The sequence below is a fragment of the Penicillium cinerascens genome (genome assembly GCF_028974065.1).
Source record: "Penicillium cinerascens strain IBT 15544 chromosome Unknown contig_16_segment0_segment0, whole genome shotgun sequence".
In the NCBI taxonomy this organism is placed as follows: domain Eukaryota; kingdom Fungi; phylum Ascomycota; class Eurotiomycetes; order Eurotiales; family Aspergillaceae; genus Penicillium; species Penicillium cinerascens.
In genome coordinates this window covers 3,238,548-3,263,616 of record NW_026695286.1, presented here as the reverse complement: position 1 = coordinate 3,263,616, position 25,069 = coordinate 3,238,548, and the positions used below count along the sequence as shown (strand labels likewise).

The 25,069-nt window shown below is 51.9% G+C and overlaps 10 protein-coding genes across 10 annotated transcripts; 4 read left to right on the top strand and 6 right to left on the bottom strand.

The window, feature by feature from the left end:
* Positions 1-995: 995 nt before the first annotated feature.
* On the bottom strand, positions 996-2,866 carry N7498_001220 (KRI1 family protein; the record flags this gene model as incomplete). The annotated part of the gene is made up of 2 exons (XM_058448283.1): positions 996-2,617; positions 2,692-2,866. 2 exons carry the CDS (start codon positions 2,864-2,866, stop codon positions 996-998), a joined length of 1,797 nt encoding a protein of 598 aa, XP_058313694.1.
* Positions 2,867-3,201: 335 nt separating this feature from the next.
* On the top strand, positions 3,202-7,710 carry N7498_001219 (uncharacterized protein; the record flags this gene model as incomplete). Its single annotated transcript, XM_058448282.1, has 6 exons — positions 3,202-3,279; positions 3,338-3,701; positions 3,758-6,242; positions 6,299-6,385; positions 6,441-6,659; positions 6,722-7,710. The coding sequence occupies exons 1-6, from the start codon at positions 3,224-3,226 to the stop codon at positions 7,708-7,710; spliced, it is 4,200 nt and encodes a 1,399-aa protein (XP_058313693.1). The 5' UTR covers positions 3,202-3,223.
* Positions 7,711-7,983: 273 nt separating this feature from the next.
* On the bottom strand, positions 7,984-8,616 carry N7498_001218 (uncharacterized protein; the record flags this gene model as incomplete). Its single annotated transcript, XM_058448281.1, has 1 exon — positions 7,984-8,616. One exon carries the CDS (start codon positions 8,614-8,616, stop codon positions 7,984-7,986), a length of 633 nt encoding a protein of 210 aa, XP_058313692.1.
* Positions 8,617-9,087: 471 nt separating this feature from the next.
* On the top strand, positions 9,088-10,429 carry N7498_001217 (UDP-galactose transporter HUT1; the record flags this gene model as incomplete). Its single annotated transcript, XM_058448280.1, has 2 exons — positions 9,088-9,308; positions 9,358-10,429. 2 exons carry the CDS (start codon positions 9,088-9,090, stop codon positions 10,427-10,429), a joined length of 1,293 nt encoding a protein of 430 aa, XP_058313691.1.
* Positions 10,430-10,606: 177 nt separating this feature from the next.
* On the bottom strand, positions 10,607-11,153 carry N7498_001216 (peptidylprolyl isomerase; the record flags this gene model as incomplete). The annotated part of the gene is made up of 3 exons (XM_058448279.1): positions 10,607-10,761; positions 10,821-10,923; positions 11,031-11,153. The coding sequence occupies 3 exons, from the start codon at positions 11,151-11,153 to the stop codon at positions 10,607-10,609; spliced, it is 381 nt and encodes a 126-aa protein (XP_058313690.1).
* A 233-nt stretch (positions 11,154-11,386) lies between these two features.
* On the top strand, positions 11,387-12,299 carry N7498_001215 (uncharacterized protein; the record flags this gene model as incomplete). Its single annotated transcript, XM_058448278.1, has 2 exons — positions 11,387-11,491; positions 11,649-12,299. 2 exons carry the CDS (start codon positions 11,387-11,389, stop codon positions 12,297-12,299), a joined length of 756 nt encoding a protein of 251 aa, XP_058313689.1.
* A 72-nt stretch (positions 12,300-12,371) lies between these two features.
* Positions 12,372-13,456, bottom strand: N7498_001214 (putative 3-oxo-5-alpha-steroid 4-dehydrogenase; the record flags this gene model as incomplete). The annotated part of the gene is made up of 3 exons (XM_058448277.1): positions 12,372-12,772; positions 12,827-13,280; positions 13,361-13,456. The coding sequence occupies 3 exons, from the start codon at positions 13,454-13,456 to the stop codon at positions 12,372-12,374; spliced, it is 951 nt and encodes a 316-aa protein (XP_058313688.1).
* Positions 13,457-14,280: 824 nt separating this feature from the next.
* N7498_001213 (putative histone deacetylase complex subunit (Hos4)) lies at positions 14,281-19,112 on the top strand (the record flags this gene model as incomplete). Its single annotated transcript, XM_058448276.1, has 5 exons — positions 14,281-17,712; positions 17,770-17,959; positions 18,247-18,363; positions 18,612-18,932; positions 18,988-19,112. The coding sequence occupies 5 exons, from the start codon at positions 14,281-14,283 to the stop codon at positions 19,110-19,112; spliced, it is 4,185 nt and encodes a 1,394-aa protein (XP_058313687.1).
* Positions 19,113-20,071: 959 nt separating this feature from the next.
* On the bottom strand, positions 20,072-21,735 carry N7498_001212 (uncharacterized protein; the record flags this gene model as incomplete). The annotated part of the gene is made up of 5 exons (XM_058448275.1): positions 20,072-20,910; positions 20,984-21,226; positions 21,286-21,401; positions 21,452-21,560; positions 21,633-21,735. The coding sequence occupies 5 exons, from the start codon at positions 21,733-21,735 to the stop codon at positions 20,072-20,074; spliced, it is 1,410 nt and encodes a 469-aa protein (XP_058313686.1).
* Positions 21,736-22,356: 621 nt separating this feature from the next.
* Positions 22,357-24,483, bottom strand: N7498_001211 (MDR family MFS transporter; the record flags this gene model as incomplete). The annotated part of the gene is made up of 9 exons (XM_058448274.1): positions 22,357-22,728; positions 22,784-22,944; positions 22,997-23,500; positions 23,556-23,627; positions 23,681-23,704; positions 23,758-23,932; positions 23,986-24,037; positions 24,089-24,165; positions 24,214-24,483. The coding sequence occupies 9 exons, from the start codon at positions 24,481-24,483 to the stop codon at positions 22,357-22,359; spliced, it is 1,707 nt and encodes a 568-aa protein (XP_058313685.1).
* Positions 24,484-25,069: the final 586 nt, after the last annotated feature.

The window sequence follows — 25,069 nt, the reverse complement described above, 5'->3', positions numbered from 1 at the left end:
CGTAGTCGGAGCAACCAGAGTCCAAGCGCCGGGTGGACACCGTACCCAACCCGTACGGCGTATCTAACCCCGTCCAATGCCGGGCCTCCACCGGGGCAACTCCTTTTCCCTGCCCGAGTATCCGATCAAACCCTGTGGCAAACAAAATTTTGATATCCGCTGGTCCATTACTTTCAATAACATGAATAGAATAACTTCCTATGCGTGGGTCGCGCGTTTACAGTAGATTGGCCTCGTGCTGCGCAAGGATCAGTGAAGTCGATTTATCTCGGGCTACATATTCATGCTCTCGGACTATACTTAGACCTGCTACAAATCAATTTGTATACCATTATCCCTATCTTATGCAGTACTGCGATATGCAACCCTAGTGTACTACATAGTAGAAATCAGCTCAGACGACGAAATGCCCGTTCGGGAAGAAGCCGGCTGCTATGAGAGATTTTCACTCGGTGCTATCGATGTAACGGGTACAAAGTTTGATGTGGAGGTAGCCGCATGTGCAATGTACCTGGACAAAACTAGGCACAGGCCAATCGCGGACCGCTTGCGGGTCCACTTGCGTGCACACCCTCGGCCTTTTTAGATCCTGCGAGGGAATATGATATACTGAGCAGATCAGACCTGCATGCATTGAGTGGCGGCTGATAAATAACGTAAGGAGCATGCAATATTAGCCGGGTCGGCGATTTTAGCTTGATGTTCCTCACGAAGGAGATGGAAAAATGTACCGATTGGGGCTGAGAATGCATCTGCCTCAGATATATATGCCCACCAGGACAGTCCTTGGGTGCCCGTATATACCTCTGGACCAGAAACTGTTCAATAGGTAATACTTTGAAACACCTAGGTATCCAATTTCTACTTTCGATATCCAGAAGCCACACAGCATGGGATTAAACAATGCAATAGATTCTAACTCCATGCCCCAGGACTTGGTTCACATCCATGGTTTGAATAAACTATACACAATAAAGACTCTTTTGCACCTGCGCTTAGTGCTTCTTGGTCCGCTTTCTCTTCTTCCTCTGTCCATCACCCTCGCGGATATCAAGCTTGGTTTCATTCTCATCCTCCTTCTCAACAGGCGCATCCCCACCGAACTTGAACTCAGGTCCATCCTCATTACCAAAGGTATCCTTGCGCCACTGGCGGAGTCGGGCCTTCTTGCCCAGCTTCTTCTGGTCCTTCTCCTTCTTCTCAGCCTCGCGGAACGAGGCAAGCTTCTTCAGGCCAGCGAACTGGTTGAGCTGAGTGTCGTCCGCCATAAGAATATCACGTGCCGTCAGACCGAAGCTCTGTGGCGAGGTCTCACGGTAGCGGAAGCGTGTCGCGTTCTTCTTGGTGGCACCGGGCAGGAGAGTGATATCAAGATCGAGGTTTCGCTCGACCGCCTCATCGATGCGCATGCGGTCCTTGCGGGCCTCGCGTTTCTGGTCACGCTTCTCCTGGGCCTTGCTCTTCTTATTGGACCCGGCAGCCTCGTCATCTTCCTCTTCTTCGTCATCGGAGCCGAATGATGGCTTGGTGGGTCCTTCATCCTCGTAGTCCGGAATGAGGTCTTTGATATCGATATCGTCGTCCCACTCGGGCTTCTTAGGATGCTTCTTGCCCTGAGTATCCTCCTCCTCATAGTAGTCCTCGCCGAATCGCTTCGCCATCTCTTTTGACCACTCCTTGTCGTCCCAAGCGTCGTCGAGGAAACGGGACCAATCTTCGTCTGTAAACTCCGCTGCCCGCAAACCAGCCACTTCCTTGATCTGGTTGACCTTGTTCTGGAGCTCCTCCGTCTTGAGCTTGCGCAACCGGTTCTTTTCGGTTTCGCGCAGCTTCTTCTCCTCCTCTTTGCGCTGGCGCTCGGCATCACGGATCTTCTTGCGCGAACTCTTCTCCTCTCGGCGCACGGATTGGTCGTTGGTCATATCACGGGCATGGGTCATCAGCTTCTCATTAAGCTTGTTAGGGTCTTCGAAGCGGAAGTTGTATGCCTCCTCAAAAGCATCTGCCCGCTCCACCTCCTCGTCATCATCCGAATCGAAGGGGTGAAGTTCAGCACGGCCTTCGGGGATCCATGCTCGCGATGACATGAAATTGGAAAGGAAGGTTTCGGGATCCTTGTCCGCATTTTCAATGTCCAGCTTGACCTCCCCCTTCGGGGCGGAATCCTCTGCTGGTCCAGACTTGCGGATGAGGAAGTTATCTTCCGCGTCTTCCATCTCGTCATCGGAGTCGGCACCGTGCATCGCCTTGACGACTGCGTCCTTCAGGTCCGCTTGTTCTTGGGCAAAAGTTTTGGGGGCGTCTTCTTCCTCTGCGGGATCGACACCACTCAGGAGATTCTGGCGGTGGTAGTCGCGCAGAGTCATAGCCTTCTCTTGCTTTTCCTTAGGGGCGGCGTTGGTGTCGTCGTCAAACTCGGTGTAGAAAGTAACGTTATTGTCGTACACAGCGGGGTCCTTGGAGCGAATGGCCTTGAGAGTGGCCATGATCTCTGCATCGAGGGCTTCAGTCGCCAGCTCTCCATCTTCGTCCTCGTCTTCATCAGAGGAAGACTCGTCATCCTCGGGCTCGTTGGCGTGGCCTTTTCCCATATCGGTCTTGCCGTACTTTGCTTCCACTGTAAAAGACCAACAGTTAGTATATTTTTACCAACGAAAAATCCACTTAGGATCAGTAGTCAGAAGCACTTACATCTCGCCACCTCTTCTCTCTTCTTATTGTACTCGAATCGCCGAGCAAAGTCCTCGTTGATCTTGAAGCTCGACTCGGCAGACTTGCCGACGGGAACACCACCAGCGTCGTCCCCAGAGTCACTAGAGCTGTCATCATCCATCAGGGTGCGCATCTTCTTGGAAGGAGGCTCCATTGTTGCGCTGGTTGTACAAACTGTACTCAGAAGATCACCACAAGCTGCGGCGCCGACTTGGTGGCAGAAAGAAAAAAAATTCACACACCGCCTTTCACCGTGGAAACCGCCCCGGCTCGACACCTCGACACCTCAGGCAGATAAGTCCAAGGAACAACTCCCTGACGTAGCCAATTAAATCATCGAGCCTCGAGTGCGACCTCAAGCCGGTTACTAGCACGTGGGCTTTCTCAAGGCTCCGTCAGCGTCATCTCGACCGTTGCATTTGTGTTTTTGTTTTTCAAGGGGACCTCATTGACTCCTCTCTTCCCCTGTGTCTCTTTTCCTGCGCGCGTCAAGTCTGTAGGCATGCGCTAGATGTCGACCCAAGCGCACACCCCGTTACCCCAGGTCGGGAAGCTGGTGAGCGTGGTGTAAGTCCGGCCGCGTGCTCTTCCCACTACTAATACTAATACTCTTCGGATTCTGCAGACCTGTTGGCCTCAAAGAAGCCGCCCTCGACTCACCGACCTTTCGCGCCACGACCCATCACTTCTGTGACCAGATCGAGTTCATCGAGAAATGGCTCGACGGCTACGCCAAAGCCGCAACAAAACTCACCTCTGAGCTGGCGGCTCTGGAGAGTGTAGTCAGCAGCTTTCTTTCCTACTCGACCCGTCCCCTGGTCGTCTCCGAAGCTGTTGTTGATCATGACTATACACTATTGGCGATGAGGAGGTGCGGGGAGGGTTCGAAAGACCTGTGGAATGGATTAGTTGCATCGACCAAGAAGATGGAGAATATGATTGCCGAACCCATCCGAGTCTTCATCCATGAGGATCTGCGGCAGTTCAAGGTATCGAATGGACCCCATTGTTTACATTTTCGTGTTTGACATTGATCCCCGTGTAGGATACCCGCCGCGCTTTCGAACAAGCCCAAAAGCAGTATGATTACTTGCAATCCCGTTATGCCTCGCAGTCGAAATCCAAAGAAGCATCCGCTCTGAGGGAGGAAGCGTTCCAGCTTCATGAAGCCCGCAAGGCCTATCTGCGAGCGTCCATGGACCTTTCTGTGCAATCTCCCCAAGTTCGCAATGCGCTCGACCGACTCTTGGTCCGAGTCTCTTTTGATCAATGGCGAGAGTTCCGCAATTTCCACAACAATAATAGCGGCACGTTCTCGAAATGGTCGGGCGAGATGGATCGGATCAAAGGTTGGGTTCATGAGATGGAAGGAAGCGACAGGTCTTCTAAGCGAGAGCTTTTCGCGACTCGAAAGCAAATCGAGGAGGCTGCTGAAATCGTGGCTAGACCTTCTCGGGAGTTGGAGGATTATTCCATTTCCACCGTTCCCTACCTCGGTTCTCGTCCTCTCTCAACAATGAACATGGGCAAGGATGTCAGGCCGGAAAAGCAAGGATGGGTTTACCTCCGAACGCTTTATGGAAAGCCGACTCGCACGACCTGGGTCCGCCGCTGGGCCTTCTTAAAGCACGGCATCTTTGGCTGTCTTGTACAAGGTGCCCGTACTGGTGGTGTCGAGGAAAGCGAGCGTATTGGCGTTCTTCTTTGCAGTGTTCGCCCCGCTTTCCAAGAAGAGCGACGATTCTGTTTCCAAGTCAAAACCACTAACAACACCATCATGCTGCAGGCGGAGTCTCAGAAAGAACTGATGGAGTGGATTGGAGCTTTCGAATCTGCCAAACAAAAAGCGTTGGAGAACCCTACCAGCACTGATCTGTCGATATCTGGAAAAGTGACTGTCCAGGATCCTGCTTTCGCAATCTCTCAACCTCCAGCTCCAGAGTTTACCGCGGACCCAAGTGATTCATTCACCCCGCACCACAATGATGAGACGACTCCGACAGAGCATCGGAGCTCAACATTGCCGGTGCCAGACCGCGATGGTCTTGCATATAGGGCTAGTACCGATGCGGGCAGTCGAAGGTTAACTTCCTTGGAGAGTGAAATTTCTGCCAGAGAGCACGCATCTCGTCTTAAGCATAAGTTGGATCTACATCGCAAGTCAAACAATGCGGCCCCGGCATCTCCTGCTATTCCGGGGCCGGTCGGTGGCATAGCTAGTCTCATCTCTGCCAGTCATAATATCCTCCCATACAGTGGCAATACCCCTGTCAATGTGGGCGAAGCAGAAGGAAGCCGGGGTCGCAGCCTGAGCAATTTTGACGAACCTGGAGCGAACCTTGCACCTGCCACACTAGCTAACCCGCCTGCCCCAACGAGCATGAGTAAAGCTGCGGTTGTTGTGAATAATGAAAGGGGCATTGGATTAGGTCTTGTCGATAGCACAGGCGGTATGCCCAGTGGTATGATGGCGAACCTCTGGGGCACTACCAACTGGGGTTTCATCAACAAGCTTCAGCGGGAAGAGCCCCATTATGCCAATGGAGACCAAGAGTATGGATCTGAAGGCCGACCGTCCTCTGTCATGAGCGATTCCGAGAAACAGGCAATTGCGGCCCAGACAGATTTACCGGAAGTGTCATCCCGGCAGCCATCAGGGCCACGCCATCGACAAACCGTGAGTCTTGACGGGGATGCATCCAAGATTCAGCGAGCCGTACTTGGTGTTGCAGAAACCGAGTATCCATATGTGTACCCGCAACAATTGCGGATTCAGGACGCTCAGTTCCGACTTCTCTTTCCCGACGTCAAGAAAGAGGAAGCTTTGGTCTTGGTGTTTAGGGCAACCTGGAGTCCCAATGACCACCAAGAGTTCCCCGGCAGAGCCTATATCACCACTCAGAATATCTACTTCTACAGTCATCACTTTGGATTAGTGTTGACGACAAGCGTCTCCTTGGAAAGTATCAAAGAGGTGACGGCTGCCCCTGGCAGAGATGCCGATTTCCTCTTCCTTCATACTATTCCTCCCCTTGGAAGTGACACGCCCGGTCGAATCACCATCAAGACATTCCTTGAGCCGCTCAAACTCCTTCAAAAACGCCTGAACTTCTTGATTCAGGGATCAATTGCCGTTGAACCCATGTCTCTCGAGACCGTCCTCAAAGAGTTGATCAAGATGGACACTGGTTCTCCAAAGAGATCTATCAGTGCCGATAGCTGGGAGGATCTCTCATCAGGAGTTGATAATGCAGATCAAGGAAGTCTTGTGGCCCATGGCCGTGGCAAAGATATTCGTGCTCCTATATACATTGACAAAGATCTCGATCTGGACGGAGGCAGGAATGGCCGTGGGCGAGATATTGCGAAGTTCAGGCTCCCCACGCAGCCAGTGACATATGTTCCTCAGGGTGACCTTGTCCTGGCGACCGAGAAAGTGTTGGATATCAGTCCCAAGGCACTCTTCCACATTCTATTTGGAGATAAGAGTGCTGTTTGGCAGCTTTTGCTGCATGAACGACAAGCCAAGGGTGAGTGATTCCGCGATCCTCATTTATTTACCTCTCCGTCCTGACCAATCATACAGAAATCAAGCAAGGACCCTGGGCCGCCACTGAATCAAGACATCTCAGACGAGACTTCTCGTACAAAATTGCAACGAATGACATGTTGGGTAAGCTTCCCTATTGGTGAATACGTTGTCCTATTGTTGAATTAACGAACGACAGGGACTCACGACAATGCAATCTCTGATTATCAGATCATTGATGTACTCAATGACCACCTCTGTTACGTGGTTACCGACAAGCGGACTCCGTGGCATCTCCCCTTCCGACGATCCTTCCGGCTGGTCAGCAAGGTTGTTATTACTTTCGTGGCCAAGTCGAAGAGCAAGCTCGCCGTCTACACTAAAGTCGAATGGCTAAAGACTCCTTACGGCCTGCAGAGTAAGTCAATATCACAAGCGAAAGACAAAGATTATTTCGGAAATTGATATTCTCTATTCTAGGCATCATTAACTCGAAAGCAAGTGACGACCTGCAAGAAGACGCCTTGGACCTGATCGACCTTGTGAGCGACCAGGTGCGTCGCCTGGGAGCACATAGCCGCACCAAAAAGGCCATCACAATCTTTGGCCACGTTGGACGCCAGAGCAATGTTTCTCAATTCACCGGCGCAGGCGTCAACTTGAAGCTCGAGCCTCGTAAGCCTCGCACCCAGCGGACTATGCCTCAGCTCCTCCTCGAGACATTCTTGTCTCTCCTGGAAACCACCGTTTCCATGGTGATGCAGTGGGCCATTGGCATTATCAGCTGGTCTTTGAAGACCGTGAGCGCGCACAAGGTCATGCTGGTCTTGTTGGTCATCAGTGGGCTTTTGAATAGCTTTTACTCTACCCGGGACACCTGGGACTGGTGGCAGGAGAGACATGCAAGCAATTTCATGGCTAGACTGGGAGTCCAGCCGAACCTGGTCATGAGCAAGGCAATCTATTTTAGAGACATTGACGAGGCCGTCGCAAACACGACCATCTGGAACAACACTGGAAACGCCAGCAACTGCTTCAGTGCGTTCCACGAGAATACAATGCGGTACGCAGAGCTACCGCTTTCTCTCAGCACCTCCGGACCCCGAGACGCAGTGACCAAGAGCGCAGCGAAACGATTCCAGCAGACGCGCGAACGTCTTGGAACTTACCGGCACAACCTCTTGGTTGCGCTGCGCGTTGTGAACAGCATTGAGAAAGAGGTCATTCAGAACGAATGGGAACGCTGGCTCCGCGAAGAGCTTCGACGGTGTCGCCAGGTTGAGACCCTCCTTGGCGGTAATGCTGCTGGAAAGAATGCAGACACGCAAGCTGCCGAAACAGCCCAGGCGGAACGTATCTTCGCAGATAACGCAGAGGGCGTGAGGCAGTGGTATGACCGATACTGCACAAGCTGTCTCCAGGAGCAAGAGCTGATGCTGAAAAACGACCGGGAAAACGTGCTGCTCTGAGTCTTCCCTTCGAATCATCCTCATTCTTGTACCATTGCACCACTTCTGTACCCCCAACCAAATGTTTGCCCCTTGCTCTTTTGTGCTTTCGCACAAATTATACCCGATGGCTGCATATATAATGTTTCGTGGATATTTCCGGCGTATATATGAAAGCCGACTCTCGCTTCTCGATGATTTCGAACTGAATGAAATCGTCGCTTTTTCAAAGTTTCTCCACTGTCGTAACTCGCATAGACCAAGTCATAATTCCAGAAAGAAAAAACCACACAATCAGTTCTGGCGCGGCTTCACCTCGCCCTCTTGCACAACGTAGTACACCACCGTGCCCTCTCCGCCCATACCCTTATCCACCATCGCCAGTAGAACCCTCTTTCCACCCCATTCCTTTGTCTCGTGGGCCTTCTCTCTCCTCTCATAGTACTTCGCCAATTGCTTCGCCTTGCCATTATCCTTCTCAACCATTGGCGTCTCAACTGGCTGGACCTCCGACATGGCGTCAAAGACGGCAGCCATGCGACGCAGACTCCATTGCTGACCCTGTGCCGTGGGGATCACGAAAAATCGTTCCGGCTTGAGGTCATCTTCGCGGAGTCCCTGTTCTAGCATGTAAAGTTGCTCGTCCGGATGAGTGTACACGCGGTGCGGAGGGATGCCGGAGATCAGAGTTGGTGCTGTGTCATCTGGCGAAGTGGCAATTGGGAATTTGGGAGTAGTGTCTGTAGCATCTGATGGAGCAGAAATGTCGTGGATTTGCAGCGAGGTCCAGAGGTGTTGGTGTTGGAGATTGTGCAGGATTTGGAGGGTGGTTGCTGAGAAAGGGTTGCCAGATGCAGATGCAGATTCGATGAGCTTGCTGAGTGCAGAGGACTCAGGGCAAGGCTGTTCAAATCGTTTGGTAGACATGTTTGGTGGGTTGAGGTGGAAGCTTGCTGTGATTTGAGTCTGATTGGGGCGTTTAGTCAAAAATGGTGCATAAATTGGGCAGTTTATTAGTTCACCGCCTGCACATTGAAAGAAAGCCTATACCGCTTTCCAGAGGGTGAATATGATGAACCGTAGAGTCAATTCTGTTCCAAGGTTTCTTGAAATAACATAAATATTCCAAATTCAATAGCTACTCTTTCCCCATGTAGGTCATCCTGAGCTTTGAGTTGCGTTCTTCAAGGCATGGGTGGGGCCCGGGCGATTACTGATTGTTGATAAGCTTCGCGACCTAAGAACACATGGCATCATCTTTTTTTTATAAATTCCGGGCCCAAAGGAGAACTCCCATTCATACAACCCGGGCCTGCAAGATCGCCACTTTTATATCCTCTCCTTTGGTCCGATCTCGTTTCATCTCGAGTCCCAGCCCTCGAGTTCAACTCCGTCGCAATGGGTCGGCAAAAGCAAACAAACCCCCTCCAGCGAACTCCCTCGCACTCAATGCGCAATGAAACCGAAGTTGCTGAGAAGCACTTCACTGGACGCGCTACGGACCCGCTGAATGCCAACGAAAGCGCTCCTGCAAAGGCAGCGGCGGCCCTGGAGGTAGTCACAGACACTCCCGGGTTGATGCAGCTTCTCATCTGCGTTCTCGGTATCTACGCGGCATTGTAAGTAGATTCCTTGAAGATCATGAGATCAGACGCTTACAGACCGAAGCCTCTCATGGGGTGTCCTCCAGGAAGCAATCACTACAACCAGCTATCCCGTTTACGCCGCATCCGCTGCCAATCCCGATCCCGCGACAGAGCGCTTCACATACTCCCTGGTCCTGAACACGATCCAGTCGTCCTTCGCCGCCATCACTGGCTTCCTATACCTCTTCTTCTCCACGCCCAAGGGCCAGAGCATGCCCTCCATATTCCCTACGCGTGACATTATTTTCCCGTTGCTCCTGGTCAGCATTTCCTCGTCGCTCGCATCCCCGTTTGGTTACGCCAGTCTCGCACACATCGACTACCTCACTTTTATCCTCGCGAAATCATGCAAGCTGCTCCCTGTAATGCTCCTTCACCTGACTATCTTCCGCAAGAAGTACCCTCTGTACAAGTACGGTGTCGTGCTCCTGGTTACTCTGGGCGTGGCCACGTTCACGCTGCATCATCCAGGAACCAGTAAAAAGGTTGCTGCGTCGGCGGCGAAGCAGTCCGGATCTTCTATGTGGGGTATTTTTCTGCTGTCTATCAACCTGCTGCTTGACGGCCTCACAAACACCACACAAGATCATGTCTTTACCTCTCCACAGCGGTACACCCGCTTTTCTGGACCGCAGATGATGGTTGCGCAGAACGTGCTCTCCACACTTCTGACCACTGCGTATCTTTTGATCATGCCTCATCTATCCCAGAGCGGTATCTTGCACAGTCTGCTCCCAATCCCCATCCCCCCGTCCACCGAGACGGAGCTGTACTCGGCCGTCTCCTTCCTCACACGCCACCCCGAAGCATTGAAACACGTGCTCGGGTTTGCGGCGTGCGGTGCTGTCGGCCAACTGTTTATCTTCTACACCCTGTCGCACTTCTCGTCGCTGCTGCTTGTAACCGTGACCGTGACACGCAAGATGTTGACGATGCTTCTCAGCGTGTTCTGGTTTGGCCACTCCCTGTCCGCTGGACAGTGGCTGGGAATTGGCCTAGTGTTTGGCGGCATTGGCGCCGAGGCAGTGGTTCAAAGATCGGAGAAGAGAGCGAAGGAGAAGGCCAAGCTTGAAAGCGCAAAGAAAGCGCAGTAGATTTACGAGTTTTCTTTTGAAGTTGGTCTCATGTACAGAATTAACTGACATCGCCAAAGTTAGAGTTAAAAAAATCAATTATAAGCATCATTCATGAAAACAAGATCCTGTAGGATTCATCAAATGGAGTATCAATGCGAAGTATCTACATCAATTCATGAAACATCACGTCTCTCCTCATTTCCGCCCCTCGACCATGATGATATGGTAACCAAAGCCGGTCTTTGCCTCTCCATACTTGGGGTTCCCGGTAGTACTGGCCTCCAGCTCGAAAGCCACGTTCTCGAACGCGGGATCGAGACTTCCCCGAGTCTTCCAGCCAAGGGCGCCTCCTACAAAGAATCAGCACTCAATCCCAGCTCTGCATATATCAACCAAGAATGCGATTTACCTTGCCTCGCCTTATCCTCCGAGAACTCGCGCGCAACCTCGTCAAACTTGGTCCCATTGCGCAGCTTCTCCAGCGCCTCTTCTTTCTTCGCGTGTTTCTCGCACTAGATATGCATTAAATTTTTGTCCACGGTACTGCACCAGTTGAGTCCATGCACACTGAAGGAAATTCAAGTCCAGTGCTGAGACAGAAAAAGAACAGTGAACATACAAGAATGTGCCGCACTTGGATTGATTGCGCGCCCTTCACGGCGCCCTTGCCTTTGCCCTTGTCATCGCCGGCGTCCTTGCCCTTGCCCTTGGCGGCACCCTTGGCGTTGTTCTTGGGGGCCATGGCTATGGTATGGAGAAAGGTCTGAAGTTACAGTTCACTGATCCGGACCTGTAGATCGAGAAGTGAACGGTGAATGTTTGCTCGGTTGGATGTGGGGCTGGTGGCCTGAGGCATAAAGTGACGTGGGATCTGGTTATCGATTCAGCCTCCTCTTCTCTGGACTTTGTTATTGCTTCTCTTTTCCATAAATAATGGGACCCTGTGCTTAGAATAAGAGCTAAAAGTGGAGGGAGATGGCCTGTGATCTCGAGGCAGCGCGCATCACCTCGTTGCCCTCAGACGCATTCTACATATCTGACTTCGTTTCCGAGGACGAGGAGACCTGGCTATTGCAGAAGGTGAGTAATATCTGTGATACATTTTCATTGATTGATTGGTGGAATTGGTATTTGGGCGTATAGTTCATGTCTCTTGCTATACCGGGTCTGATGTTCCCGATACTTTGATATCACTTACATTGACTGTTCGGCCCTACGTGCGCTAACATCTTCTCAGGTATCATCGGCGCCTCTGCCACGCTGGACTCATCTGTCACATCGCAGGCTCCAGACATGGCCGTCATCGCTCACCAAGTCTAACACGTTACTTGCATCTCCATTGCCATCCTGGCTGGTATCCCCGGTCACTGAGCCGCGGTTGAAAGAGCTTGGAATCTTCAATGATGCGCCACACGGTGCACCCAATCATGTCCTGGTGAATGAGTATAATCCTGGCCAGGGAATCATGCCGCATGAAGACGGGGCTGCATATTACCCACTGGTGGCAACTGTGAGCCTCGGTGCTCCCATCGTGCTGGATATTTACAAGAAGAATAGTCAAGATGCAAATGACGAGGGGAAAGCCGGCGGGAGTGCTTCAAACATGGCCGATCACAATCGGAAGCCACAATACCGGATTCTACAAGAGAGACGAAGTCTGCTGATTACAAGGGCTGATCTATATACGGATTATCTCCACGGCATTGCCGAGACGACCAAGGACGAAGACTTGACTGCAGACACGATCTGCAACTGGGATCTTCTGCGCGAGAAGAATCCGTACCGTGCTGGCTGGTACCAGCGGGAAACGCGGACAAGTCTCACGTATAGAGATGTTCTGAAAGTCGCGAAGATGGGAAATTCCCTCAAGTTTCTCGGTGGACGATGAGCGACCAATCTAAGCATCGGGCTCGATTGAACGGTTTATTATTTCTTTTCCTCGATATTGATCCGTCTGCGTTTAATAAACGTACGGAATCATAAGCCACCGATTTTGCACCGCCTCTTTATCGAATTTCTGCATGTACCACTGCTTGGTCGTCTGGGCAGTCAGACCGAGGTTCACTGCCACAAAAGCCAGACAGGAAAGCATGGTCTTGTTTACCACCTGACCTGGCGGAGCAGCCAGTACTGCGAGAGACAGATAGATGACGCACTCAGCTCCGTAATGCGGGCATACGATGCCACGAAAGATGGGGTGGTCTGGGAGGGTATATTTCTTCAATGAGAAGAGGAAGTGGTGGCAATCGTGCTGCATGCCAGAGGCTATAAGGAACAATGGAACGCAGAAGAAGGTGCGCATGGTCGGGGCATTTGTGATCTTGATGTGGTCGATGGTGACAGACCGAGTCAGAATGGTTCCTACAGACCCGCTTGTCAGCAATAAAATACCACACGTGCGCAATGTACTCATACCCGATCCCTCAATCCAGATGGCCACACCCGCAGCCAGGTAGAACCCAAGGCCCAACAACCAATGCATGAACCACATCTTCGACGTAGAAGGCTTCGCAAAAGCAAAGGACTCCCATAACCGCCGGGATCCTTGCATGGCAAGTAGTAGCCAACAGATCATGACCTGTGTCAAGGACATCGACTGCAGTCGGTGCTCCTCGCTCACCCGCGACGCGACCGCCTGAAAGACGGCCCCGCGAAAGAACAACTGGAACCCCCAGAAGGCGGATGACAGTACGGACGCGATGTAGAAATGGGTGAAATAGACGTGTGGCACCTGCCAGGTCGCGAGGTAGTCGAGCAGGCCGGAGGTATTCCCAGCAGGAGGCCGGGACCCCGAGCCCGTCGAGGTCGCACGCGGGCCATAGATGAGGAAGCGAGAGCGCAGGGAGGACGGGATGCTGACCGACAGGCTCTGCGAGGTGTGTTAGCTCCCTGAACTGGCGAAACGTGGTGAATGTGGATTTGGAGACAATCCCCTGGAAACTAGCGTACCGAGGCAGCGGCGAGGAGGAAAAAGGCACGTAGGAGGTCGACGGCGTCCATGCCAGCGGCATCGAGGGCATTATCAATGCCGTAGAGGCGATACATGGTGACAGGTGTGAGAGACAGGTTGTGTCATGGCAAACATGCAGTGCGAGGTCCCCACTGAAGGTGGAGAAATGGAGATTTGGAGGGCTGGTGAGGCCGATCCTCGTTTACGCAGAACCGCCGGGACATAATGTCCACTATCAGCCCACTAGGGGAGCTAGGACTATGAGGAATAGAAGCACTAAAGTTTATCTACAGTAGTCGACAGTACTATCGGAGGTACCGGCACTCCGTACCCTCGAGGAGCTGAGTGGCCGCATCGAGCAGATCGCCACACAAGTGGAGTCAGGCTGGTTTTGCTGCGTTCGGAATGGCACTGCGTGTGAAGGGCCCGTGCCGTGCACGCAGGCGGCAGCCGAGTGCGAAAAAGGAGACTGGGAGAGATAGAGAACTAGTTGCAAGCGAAAAGAATGTCGGGGGTGGGTTTTTCGAGGTGGGAGGAGTGGATGATTCACAGTGGCCACACCCTGAAGCTCGAACCAGCGATCTCTCTCTCCTTAGCCACTGGCCACTGCCCCCATTCCAAGTTCTCTCTCCTCTCCCGTCTTTCCCTTTCCCTTCTTTCTCCCCCCCCGGTCGCTTTTCCTCACCACTCATCTTTTCTTCTCATTCCATATACCTTCTATCTTCTACATTCATCCTATAATTGCCTATCTGGAAGGATAATCCCCGCCTCCAATCCTAATCGTCTTCCCGCCCTCGGGTAGTGCTTTTCTCGCCGTGATCAACGCGCACCGTCGCTGGCGTTGCCGACCACGGTCGTCTTGCCTGTCGCGTACTCCCAAAATGACGAGCGGAATCCTGACACATCGAGTGCTATCGCTATGAGTGATGTCGAGGCAGTTTCCCTACCAGTTGCCCTGGATGTCAGTCCCAATGCCCTCGCCCCGGTGAAGGTGGACTCGGGACCTTCATCGCCTGGGAAGCCTGTTCAACAACAACGACCCAGCGATGATAAACCGGTGGAATCGGAGGAGGAAGGGCCCCCGAGCCCAAGGGCCGACTCGGAGGCCGAAACCATCATTCAGTCGGGCCGTGAGTCATTGTCACCGGAGAAGAAGAGGAAACACATTCGACACGATCCGCAACGCCGACCGTTCGACGGCGTTGATGGCAATCAACCAAAGAAACCTCGAATCAATGGAGACCGAGTAGATCGAGACAATCGAGATAATCGAGACCGACCTTCTCGGTCGCCCCGTCCGTCTGAGAGAGCCGTCTCGCCGCCGTCGGTCGTCAAAGTCGAGAAGGTCGACGATGTGCCCTCTGTCGCGCCCGACGTATTGGAGGAAAGTCGTCGCAGTGGCACAGACAGGCCGCGGCCCTACCGAAAGAGGAGTTTTAGCGACAGCGTCGAGGAAAAGCGGGAGCGACGACGCGACTCGGCCACCTACGCGAACCTTAAACATGTCAACAACCACCGTTTCTCACGACCGTCTCCCAGTGCTCGCTCGGTTTCTCCTACTCGCCATTCTCACCAACGATCCGTGTCCGGTTCTCACCTCCCAGCCAAGAAGAAAGCCCCTACACCCCTTCTCTCTGGTTTTCAACGGCAAGCCTCGGAAGACCGGCAGTCCACCTCTTCGTCTGCCAGCGGCTCCCCACTCCCTAGTGCTCATTTGAGGAGGCTTGGGTCCGGGGTAGGCGCTTCGGCATCGCCCGCGAAACAGATTGGACCCAAAAAGCTCAAGGACAAGAGCGGCCGCACCCTTCTGGCCAGAGCTTGTGCGGATGGAAAATATGATCAAGTGGTCCAGCGTCATGAAGAACGACCTGAAGATTTAAATGTCCCCGATAATGCCGGCAATACCCCGTTGCAGATCGCGTCTCTTAATGGCGAAGCACCTATTGTCGAGTTTCTGTTGAAGGCTGGTTGCGAAATTGACACCCACAACATCGACAAAGATACACCCCTCATTGATGCGGTGGAGAATGGGCATATAGAAGTGATCAAGCTTCTGCTCGACGCAGGCGCCAATCCTCGAACCTTGAATGCCTCTGGAGATGAACCCTATGAATTAGTCCCGTCTGATTTGAAGGACGAAGAATACGACGAGATCCGGAAAGCCATCGCTGATGCCAAAGCCAGCTCCCGACCCAGCCGACGTTCAGAGGAGCATACCAGGTTTGACGGTAAGACTTCTTTGTCGCGACGGGCATCGGTGGCCAGCCCTTCACGGAGTCCCCCACCCCTAAGCGGCGCAGCGAGTCGCCGCAAGACTGGCCGAAGCGAAGCAACAAGAAACGAGTTCTTGTGGACACAAGCGACACCGGAGAAACTGCGCGAATACGCGGCCAAGGGCGACGAGCAAGGTGTTGTTAGCGTTTTAAATATCTTGCAGAAAGCAGACAACGCATCCTTGATTGCTGCTGCCAAAGGTGGCCATGAAGACGTGCTATCTCTAATGTACGCAATGGGCGATGCCGATGCGGACCCGAATCCGATGAAGGGACATGGTCAGAAATCAGGATACAACACGCCCATGCTCGCTGCCATTGGACGTGGTAAACCCGCCATCATTCAACTTATCCTTAATCAGCCTGGATTCGATCCTACCCGTCGCCTGTTTGATGGCGCCACCTATTTCGAGCTCTCTAAGGCCCGACAAGGCGAGAATTGGGAGGAAGAACACGAGATTTTGAAATCTGCTTTCGAGAGGTATGGAGGGTCTCGCAAAGCCAACAAAGACCTATCCTCCCCCCGCCGTGCTCGCAAAGACAAGGACGACAAACAATCTACACGCAGGGAATCCTCTTCTCCTGTTCCTCGCCCGAATAAAGCGAGCGACAGCCCCAACCGTCAGCGCGCACTGAAGGATATCGACACATTGAAAGAGAAGCGGCGCGAGAAGGAAAAGGCCAAGGCTATGAGTCGTCCAAAGGTGCCTCGAGAGATTAACGACAACGCTCTTGCTAGTTCCGATCACGATTCAGGCCGCCCCGAATCCGTGAAGCCTAAAATACCATCTGCAAGAAGAGGTAGTGAGTCCAGTGGTGTGGCTCGGCCTGACGAGAATCGAAAGCGACGGCTCATCGCTGGGCGCCGCCCTCAAGACCAGGAGCACGAGCGTGAGGGCGAAGGAAGATCTAGCCTTTTCTCATCCGATTCTGGCCGCGAGGAAGGATCCAAGTCCCGCAACGATTCCGCACCCGACCCCGTGTCATCCTTGAAACGCATTCGTGCCGACACCTCCCCCGAAAGGTCTCGCTCGCGGGATGGGGATAGCGATCGACTATCACCTGAGTCACGGAAGAAGAAGCGGCGAGTCCTCCCCGACGAGAAGCCATCAATTATTATGAACGGCGGTCCTCGCAAGACCGATGATGCAGTGGATGGTGAAAAATCTCATCGTCGACCTCAAGACGCAAGCTCGCGAAATGCGGAAAGCACGACACGCAAGCCTATTGAGAACTTTAAGAAATCAACTCCTTCCCAACCGTCACCCGATCATGATCCTACCAAGAAGAATGAAGACGTCAAATCGGAACCTCGCGAGGCCAATACCAGCTGTGTTCCTGAAGCCCCAACTGAAGAGAAGCGAGCTGAGATTGAGGCTGAGAAACGTCGCCAGGCAGAAGTGAAGAAGATCGAGGAAGAACGCGTTGCGGAAGAGAAGCGAATCGCAGAGGAAGCCGAGCGTGTTCGTCTCGCGAAGGAAGAAGAAGAACGAGCTGCCCGAGCTGCCCGAGCTGCCCGTGAAAAGGCTGAAGAGGACGAGCGCAAGCGCCAAGAAGCCGAACAACGAAAGGCCAAACAAGCCGAGGAGGAGAAAATGAGGCGAATTGAGCAGGAGCGTGCGCGCGTCATGAAGATGCGTCGCGATCAAGAGGCCCAAGAAAAACGACGCCGTGATGCTCTCCCCGGCCGCCTTCGTGTCTCCGCCAAGTTCGTGAGCACCAACGATCCTCGTGCTCGGAGCTACACCTGGCTCAAGAACTTCATGCCTCTCGTCACTGCGGTCACTCGCCAGTTCGACCCTACTTGTGCTGAAGATGTTGCGGACGAGAAATGGATTCCCAACTACTTGGTTGCTCCCTTGCTGGCTACCAATGACCTCCAATTGTCTCAGTATGCCAGCTGGGAGAAACGCAAAGCGACCCCAACTCAGCGCAACAATCTCTGGCGGTGCACTCGCCGGATGCTCGTATATACGGATGACCCTAAACACCACAACGCATCGTTCGGAGATATTATGAAACTGGATCATGAAACGCGACCCAAGTACGAAGACATGGAGCATGTCTTCTGGATCAGAGTAAGCGTTGCCCCTCTTTCATTTCATCTCTGACAGTATCACTAACAAAACTTCTAGCTATCTGATTTCATGGATCTCGTCCCGCACATCCCTCATCTTAATGGACTCGAGCTCGAATTTCTGAGCATGCACATCGACCCAGAGCCCTCCACTGGAGCAAACCTTCAGACGAACGGTCACGATCCTAGTGCTTTTGCTGAAACGAACGGTTCCGCCGTTCTTAATGGTCACGGCTATCCCCGGACCGGTACATACTTCTAGTTCTCTTTGATTGCAGCGTCCTCGCTATTTTTATGGCGCGATCGGCAGAATTTCAGCAGTTTGCGGTGTATAGGGCTGATTTTGATTGTATGATTATGATACCTCTTGCGTTCACGTAACGAATTCACTTCTCTTCGCAGTCTCTGAACTTGAAATCCCCAAAAATCCTGAAGTCCCCGTAAAATTGGCATAGTAGAGATTCCTCTACATCGGGGGTGTATGGTCACGTGACAACGAAACAAAAGGCGGTGACTAAGCGTAGGGCACACACAGCCGAAAATCGAAATCCACCAAAATTTGCCCGTGCTCTAACCCATCTAATCTCCATCACCAAAAATACTCTTCGAGGATCATTCGACATTCTTGAACATAACAATTACAACCAAAATGGTACGTTCTACATCTTCAGCGATCTTCAATGCCGCAGACAACGTGAAGGACCGGGCTGGATATACCTGTTGAGAAGTTCTCATTGCCCCGCGCATGTCGCCGCCTCAACATCTCGACGACCGGAGCTGTGCAAGTTGAAGCTCTGAAACCTCCCGGGAAACGTCCATGTTCAGTCCTTTGCCTGTTGCAGCTGTCGCATACGAAGCCCACAATGAATACCTCGGAAAACTAACAATCTCTTCCAACAGTCGGACGGAGAAGAGACCATGTCCAACCCCCCGTCGCTGCCGACGAGGTCGAGGTTTCCGCTGACGCTGGCTCCGGCCAGATGTCCGTCCTCGACGCTCTGAAGGGTGTCCTGCGCATCTCCCTGATCCACGACGGTCTTGCCCGTGGTCTGCGCGAGGCTGCCAAGGCCCTCGACCGCCGCGAGGCCCACATGTGTGTCCTCAACGAGGGCTGCGAGGAGGAGGCCTACAAGAAGCTCGTTGTCGCCCTGTGCTCCGAGCACAAGATCCCCCTGATCAAGGTCCCCGATGGCAAGATGCTCGGCGAGTGGGTCGGTCTCTGTAAGGAACCCTGAATTCCGGTGTGGTTTGACTTGCGTTAATATTTATCGTTCAGGCACCCTTGACCGTGAGGGCAACGCCCGCAAGGTCGTTAACTGCTCTTGCGTTGTTGTTAAGGACTGGGGTGAGGAGTCCCAGGAGCGCTCCGTCCTCCTTAACTACTTCCAGACTGAGCAGTAGATTAGCCCATTCGGCTGGTCGTGCTGATGGTCTAGGAATGATGGATGTCTGGGTCGCTGCGTGATGGATATTCTGGGCTGATTTGGTTGGATCGGGTTATGCTGTTTCGACTTGCTGGTTTATTTCGGTGGGATGGATGACTACGTCTGGTTTGATCTGTGGCCCTCAAATTCTATCAAGTGCTGTGTCCCGTTCGCTCGGGTTCGTGGTGCTGTGGTACCTGGACATCTATTTACCAGGACAAAATTACACGATGATGTGATGTCACTTTTGCTTCCTTTGTAGAGATACCCGTAGGTGTATTATAAGAGAACATGATAGACGTTGCCACGGCCGTCAAGCCTTCAGCCTAAGTTATGTGGTTGTGAAGCTGTATCTTTTGATTCACCGATTCCAGCCATCGATCAGGAAATTCGCTTACAAGTCCAGAGGTACACTGGAAACTTCTCGGTCTCGTCATCATCAAACAATCAGAGTGGCATTCCAGGCCTCTCATAAATTCAGTGACCCGACGTGGATCTGACATCCTTGGGATGAATGCAAAAGATTTGGGAATACCTGATCCCCCAGACGGGGATCCTTAGCCCTGACTTCCGGATTTATCATACATCGGGAGAAGTGAATGCGGGTGGATGTTCAGAAGTGCAATTCTTGAAAAGGTCTAGGTCCCAGCCAAGTTTGGACGGCTCAGATGTCAATTGTGTCATTTAAGATCCGAATAGGTAGAATGGACCCCCACCATATATGAGAACGGTATAGCCATGTCCACGGCTAGCCACTTGGAACAACCTGCTCAATGAGAGCATGGGATTTACCGAGTGGCATTCGAGCACATCCAATAGGCCAATACAGAGCTAGGAAAACATGTATATTCTTCCAGTTAACGGTCCCGTAGTTCCTACCTTTGATCTTGGCAAAATCGTAAAAAATTGAACCCAATTTTCTCATGACCTCGTAGCTCATAGAGCAGCATTCGCGCACGTAAAAGCAGGCGTGATAGACCCCGAATAATCGGCAATGATGGCTTTCACAGCCGCATATAGGCCAGGGCCAAGAATGAACAGGCCGACGACCATGATGAAAGCATGGGTGACGGTCATGGCTGCCCTCCCCATACCATTGAAGAGGTTCCCGCGGTAAAGCTTCCAGTAAGCAATCGCAAAGAAGATGAAACCGAAGAAGGAGTCGAAGGCGGCACTGAGGAGAGATAGGAAATCTCCCATGCTGGGAACAACTTCGGAGAAAACGAAAGCGAGCATCCAGATTCCGATCATGATCAGACCCCAGACTCCCCATCCAATGAAGGTATTGCTATGTGCGTGTCGAGACTTGCCCATCGTGAGAGTATAGAGCAGCTTGGCAGTCACGTTTGCGTAAATGACACCGATAATGAGAGTAGGCACGATGACGAATCCGAAGGACGCCTTTTTGTACGATACGACTCCCAGACTGCCAAAGGCAGGGGCTGTGGCGTACTGACCCAGGTATCGGAAACCGATCGCCGGAGGAATGATGAACAGGATGGCTGAAATTGTAGCAAGCACAGCCAATGACTTGGGGAAGTCTTGCGGTCGCTCCATCTCGGCGATGAACGTGGGGAACAGAATCTGGGGAACCCAGAGGAATGTGATGTTCAAGACGGCGTTCATGCATGCGACCCAGGTGGTTCCTGGAAGAGGGAATGCGTAGGTCTTGACCGCTCCATCGGTTGGGTAGTCGCCGTTGTACCCGTAGAGAGGAGCCTTCTCGATGCCGGCAAAAACGAGGAAGAGAAGGATTGCAATTCCCATGCAAGCAGCTGAAGGCAAGGAAAGAACACGGTGAGTACCCGTGCGCGGATGACAGAGGGCAAAGAGAGAACGGTCACTCACAAGAAAACATAGACATGAAGCTGACGTGCTGGAGAGTTCGTGGAGCAGACACCAGGATTCCCATAAGTGTCACGATGATTGCGAAGACTGCCGTGCACAACGTGTGGCCTGACAGGGTATTCAGGACTTTCGCACCGGTGAGGATGTGGAAACCGATAAGCAGGATGTTATTGGCAAGTAGCATGAATGCAGAGAAGATGTAGGCGACTCGGTTCTTGCCGAAGATATAATAACCAAAATCACCTATCCGTGATCAAATGGTCAGTATAAGATGGAGCCAGCGGAAGGCGCGGACGACCGACAGATATTCTTGATCTGGGGGTTCTTCATGATGTACTTGTGCATGGTAATAGAGGTGATCCAGAAAATGATTCCCGAGAGAACCATGGTGATGATGCCTGGAACCCATCCCAGAACCCTGTATGCGTCTGAGTAGGGTTCACGAAGGGAACTGGAAGTCCAACTCACGAGAGAGACCATGACTGGGCCATGATTGCCAAACACACCTGGTCGCCGGCGAGTAAACAGGCGGTCTTCTGCCAAGACATCGTCCGGAGCTTGATTTGATGCTCGTGGTCTGTCGAGAGGACAATTCAAGTCCATGTTAGTCAAGACACGCAGATCGCGCAAACCCCCCGAAGCGTCCCACCTTCAGCTACCAGGGCTGTGATGGTATCGAAGGAGCCCGATCCGTCGAGTTCGGTCCCGAGGACGTAGCCTGACTGATGTTTCTCGTCATCCTTCTTCGACATGGTAAATTTCGACAATCGAGTTGGAAAGATTGGAGCGTATATGAAGTTCAATGAAAAAAAAAAAGGATCTGCGGACCCTGCAGCTTTTGAGAAAACAGGAGAGAGAGGTAGCGCGTGGAAGGGCGTTTGTTCATGTCTTATTTATTATCTAGCGCTGACCAACGTGCCCGGTATATGACATTTTACGTAGACTAAGATGACGTGATAATTAAGGATATCGCGATTCTCACAACCTATGGATACGACGATGCCAGACAGCGTACCCCAAGGTAGACTAGTGCCGTAGTGCTATCGCTAATCGGCCATTCCGTGAGTTCTGGGCCCATACGTCTGCTTTGACCTCCGGGCCGCTCTTTCTTGGCCTCTTATTGGCAGGCACAGGCACGGGCAAGCGTGGCTCGAACGAACGGGGAAGTTGCCCCTAACTTGGCACCAGGGAGGCAACCCAAGGACGGCAGGTCGAGGCAAAGTAAATTTACCCGAAAACTAGGTAAAAAAGCCGAGCAAATGAGTGAGATCTGTGCCGTGGGATTTTTCATTAGATTAAGATTAACTCTAAGTAGCCATCGCTATAAATGCCCGCAATTTGATAGGAGAGGGTCCAAACGTCGATATCCCGCTTCAAACTTGCCCCGTAGGTTTCTTTTTCCGAACATCCTTCCATCCCATGCCGAATGCAAATACCATGCAGAAAACGCCAAGCCCTGCAGACATGTAGAAGACGTGGTCTACACTATCCGCATAGGCCTTCAACACTCCGGGAAGATTCTCGCTCGATACGACATTTCGGATGCCGGTGGCACCCGCAGCGACAATGACCTCTGGATTCACGTTGGGTGCATACTTTGGAATTAGAGTCTTGAGGCCCGTCGAGAAAATCACATCCGCAAAGGTCAAAAACACCGCGCCAGACAGCGTTTGTGTGAACATGAGGATGGACATGCCAATGGAGATCTCACTTGGTGGAAGTGAGTTTTGAATTGCGATGAAGGGCTGTTGACAATAATCGTTAGTTACCACGACATTTTGGCTGCAGGATAGAATTCACTGTTTGAAACCCAGCCCCTCGACCAGCTCCCAAAAGGATCTGATATCCCACCCATTTACCCACTGGGGTAAATGGCGTGAATGTGGAAACAAGACCACTTGCGATGGCAGTGGCAATTCCACAAAAAACAGCCCATGGAAGATAGTATCCAAACTTTCCAACTAAAGATAAAGTTAGATCGGATTGCTTGGCTTCCATGCGGGGGAAACTTACTCAGGGCACCAGAAATCACCGCAAATGCCAATTGTGACAAAATACTGGGAAGCATGTAGACTCCGCTCATCAGCGGAGTCTCATTCTTGATAGCCTGGAAGTAGACGGGTAGATAATAGGCTGCGGAAAGCACCATGGCGAAAAGGCTGACCATGACCAGGCAGCTTGACCATACGGTTCTCTTCGCAACCATCGACAAGGGAATCATCGCTCGATCTCCGTGACGATACTCCCAGTACAGGAATAATGCAAATGTTCCCGCAGCGCCGCAAAAGAGTCCAATGACGGTCGCGCTTCCCCACGGATGTTTACTGCCACCGTATTCAAGGGCCAACAGAAGCTGGATTGCGGCCGGGGCAAAAAGAACAAACCCAACGAGATCGAGTTTGTGAAGGATCGTGTCCATAGCGGACTTAATCGAGGGCTTTTTTCCTTGGTCTGGGATTTCCACAAAGATGAGAAGTACCGCGACCAGGGCACCAATCGGAAGATTGATGTAGAAACCTGAGGAAAGTTTAGACGCAGACAATGGGAGACTTGTAGTGAATGTGGTACTTACACCATCTCCAGCTGGTGTATTCAGTGAATGCACCTCCAATCAATGGACCAAATACAACACCAAGTTGAGAGACTAGCATCTTTGTTAGTGAATCGCAGACTAGTCAGCTTTTGTAGAGAACTCACAGCCCATCATGATGCCGATAAGAGCTGTAGAGCATGTTAGTATGGATCCTAAGTATAAAAGACGTGTTCACAAAAACCTGGAGACTTGTGCAACGGGACAGACGACGAAACGATGGTCAACGACCCGTTCATCAAACCAGACGATCCCAGTCCTGCAACTGCTCGAGCAACAATCAACATCTTTGAAGATGTTGCTAGGCCACAGAGAAGCGATCCCAGCTCAAATATAAAAAAGAAGGTTAAAAACGTCCACTACGAATTGGTTAGATACCGATCCTCCTTAGCAAGGTTTGGGGAAGGAATACCTTTGTTTTGAAATTGGTATAGACTCTTCCGGAGAGAGGTTGCAAGCAAGCACTGATTGTTGAGTTAGTCAGAATCATTTGATCAAGAAGGTTCAGTGAATACCTGGCAATTTGATACGAGCTACCGTACCATCCCAAATCCTCAAGAGAGTGAAAATGGGTAGTAATCACCGGAATAGCCTGTAATGGGTCAGAAGTGTTTATGGCAAATGACACAGATAAGCTCACTGTCACAATAATAGAAATGTCAAGCAGCACTAAGAAGAAAACCAATGTCACTCCAGAGATGACCATAAATAGCTTGATCCCGGTGAGATATTTCCTTTCCTCATCTTTGGGGGACTCCGTCACCACTTCGAGATTACCATCTGGATCATCTGCCACAGTATGCGAGGATGAACCAGAGTCGATCTCTTTCGACGGGACTTCAGATGTAATCTCTCGCTTTAGATCGGTTGAATCAACGGCCTTGAGGCCTTCGGAGGCCTTTCGCTCCATTTTAAGTCGGGTAGTGACAGAAGTACACAATTTTATTTAACCCGGGGAATAAAAGCTGGTTTATAAGAAAGCCTTAGATGCTAAGGGCAACGAAAAGCCCCACCACACTAGGACATAATCAGATAATCGGTCGCCCAAGCCTCATCCTTCGCGCGGCACTACGATCCTTCGCGGCGCGGCGCGTGGACTTAAGGATGTTTGGGGTGTAGTACTCCTCCCGTCTCATAGACCGGGATTCGGGCCAATCCGGAAATCCTAAATCCGTATTGGCTAAGTCCGGGGCTCGGCCGGTGAGACCGACGTAGCAGCCTAATCCTTGTATGAGAAGTCATGATCGATCTCAAATACGAAGCCACAACTATGCGCTAGTCAAAAATTATTGTTAGGATTTTCTTTCCAATCGGAAATACTTCAATGGAGGCATTGCGTAGGCAGCAATCAACATGGTTTCTCCCCCGTAGTTGTCTTAGTCATAGACTTAACTTTTCTGCCTCAAACGGATTTCGACGGTTCCAACTCCGCCCGAGTCTTCGAAGACCAGTTGGGCGTTGAGAAATTTCCTATTCATCTTTCTGCTTCAGCATAT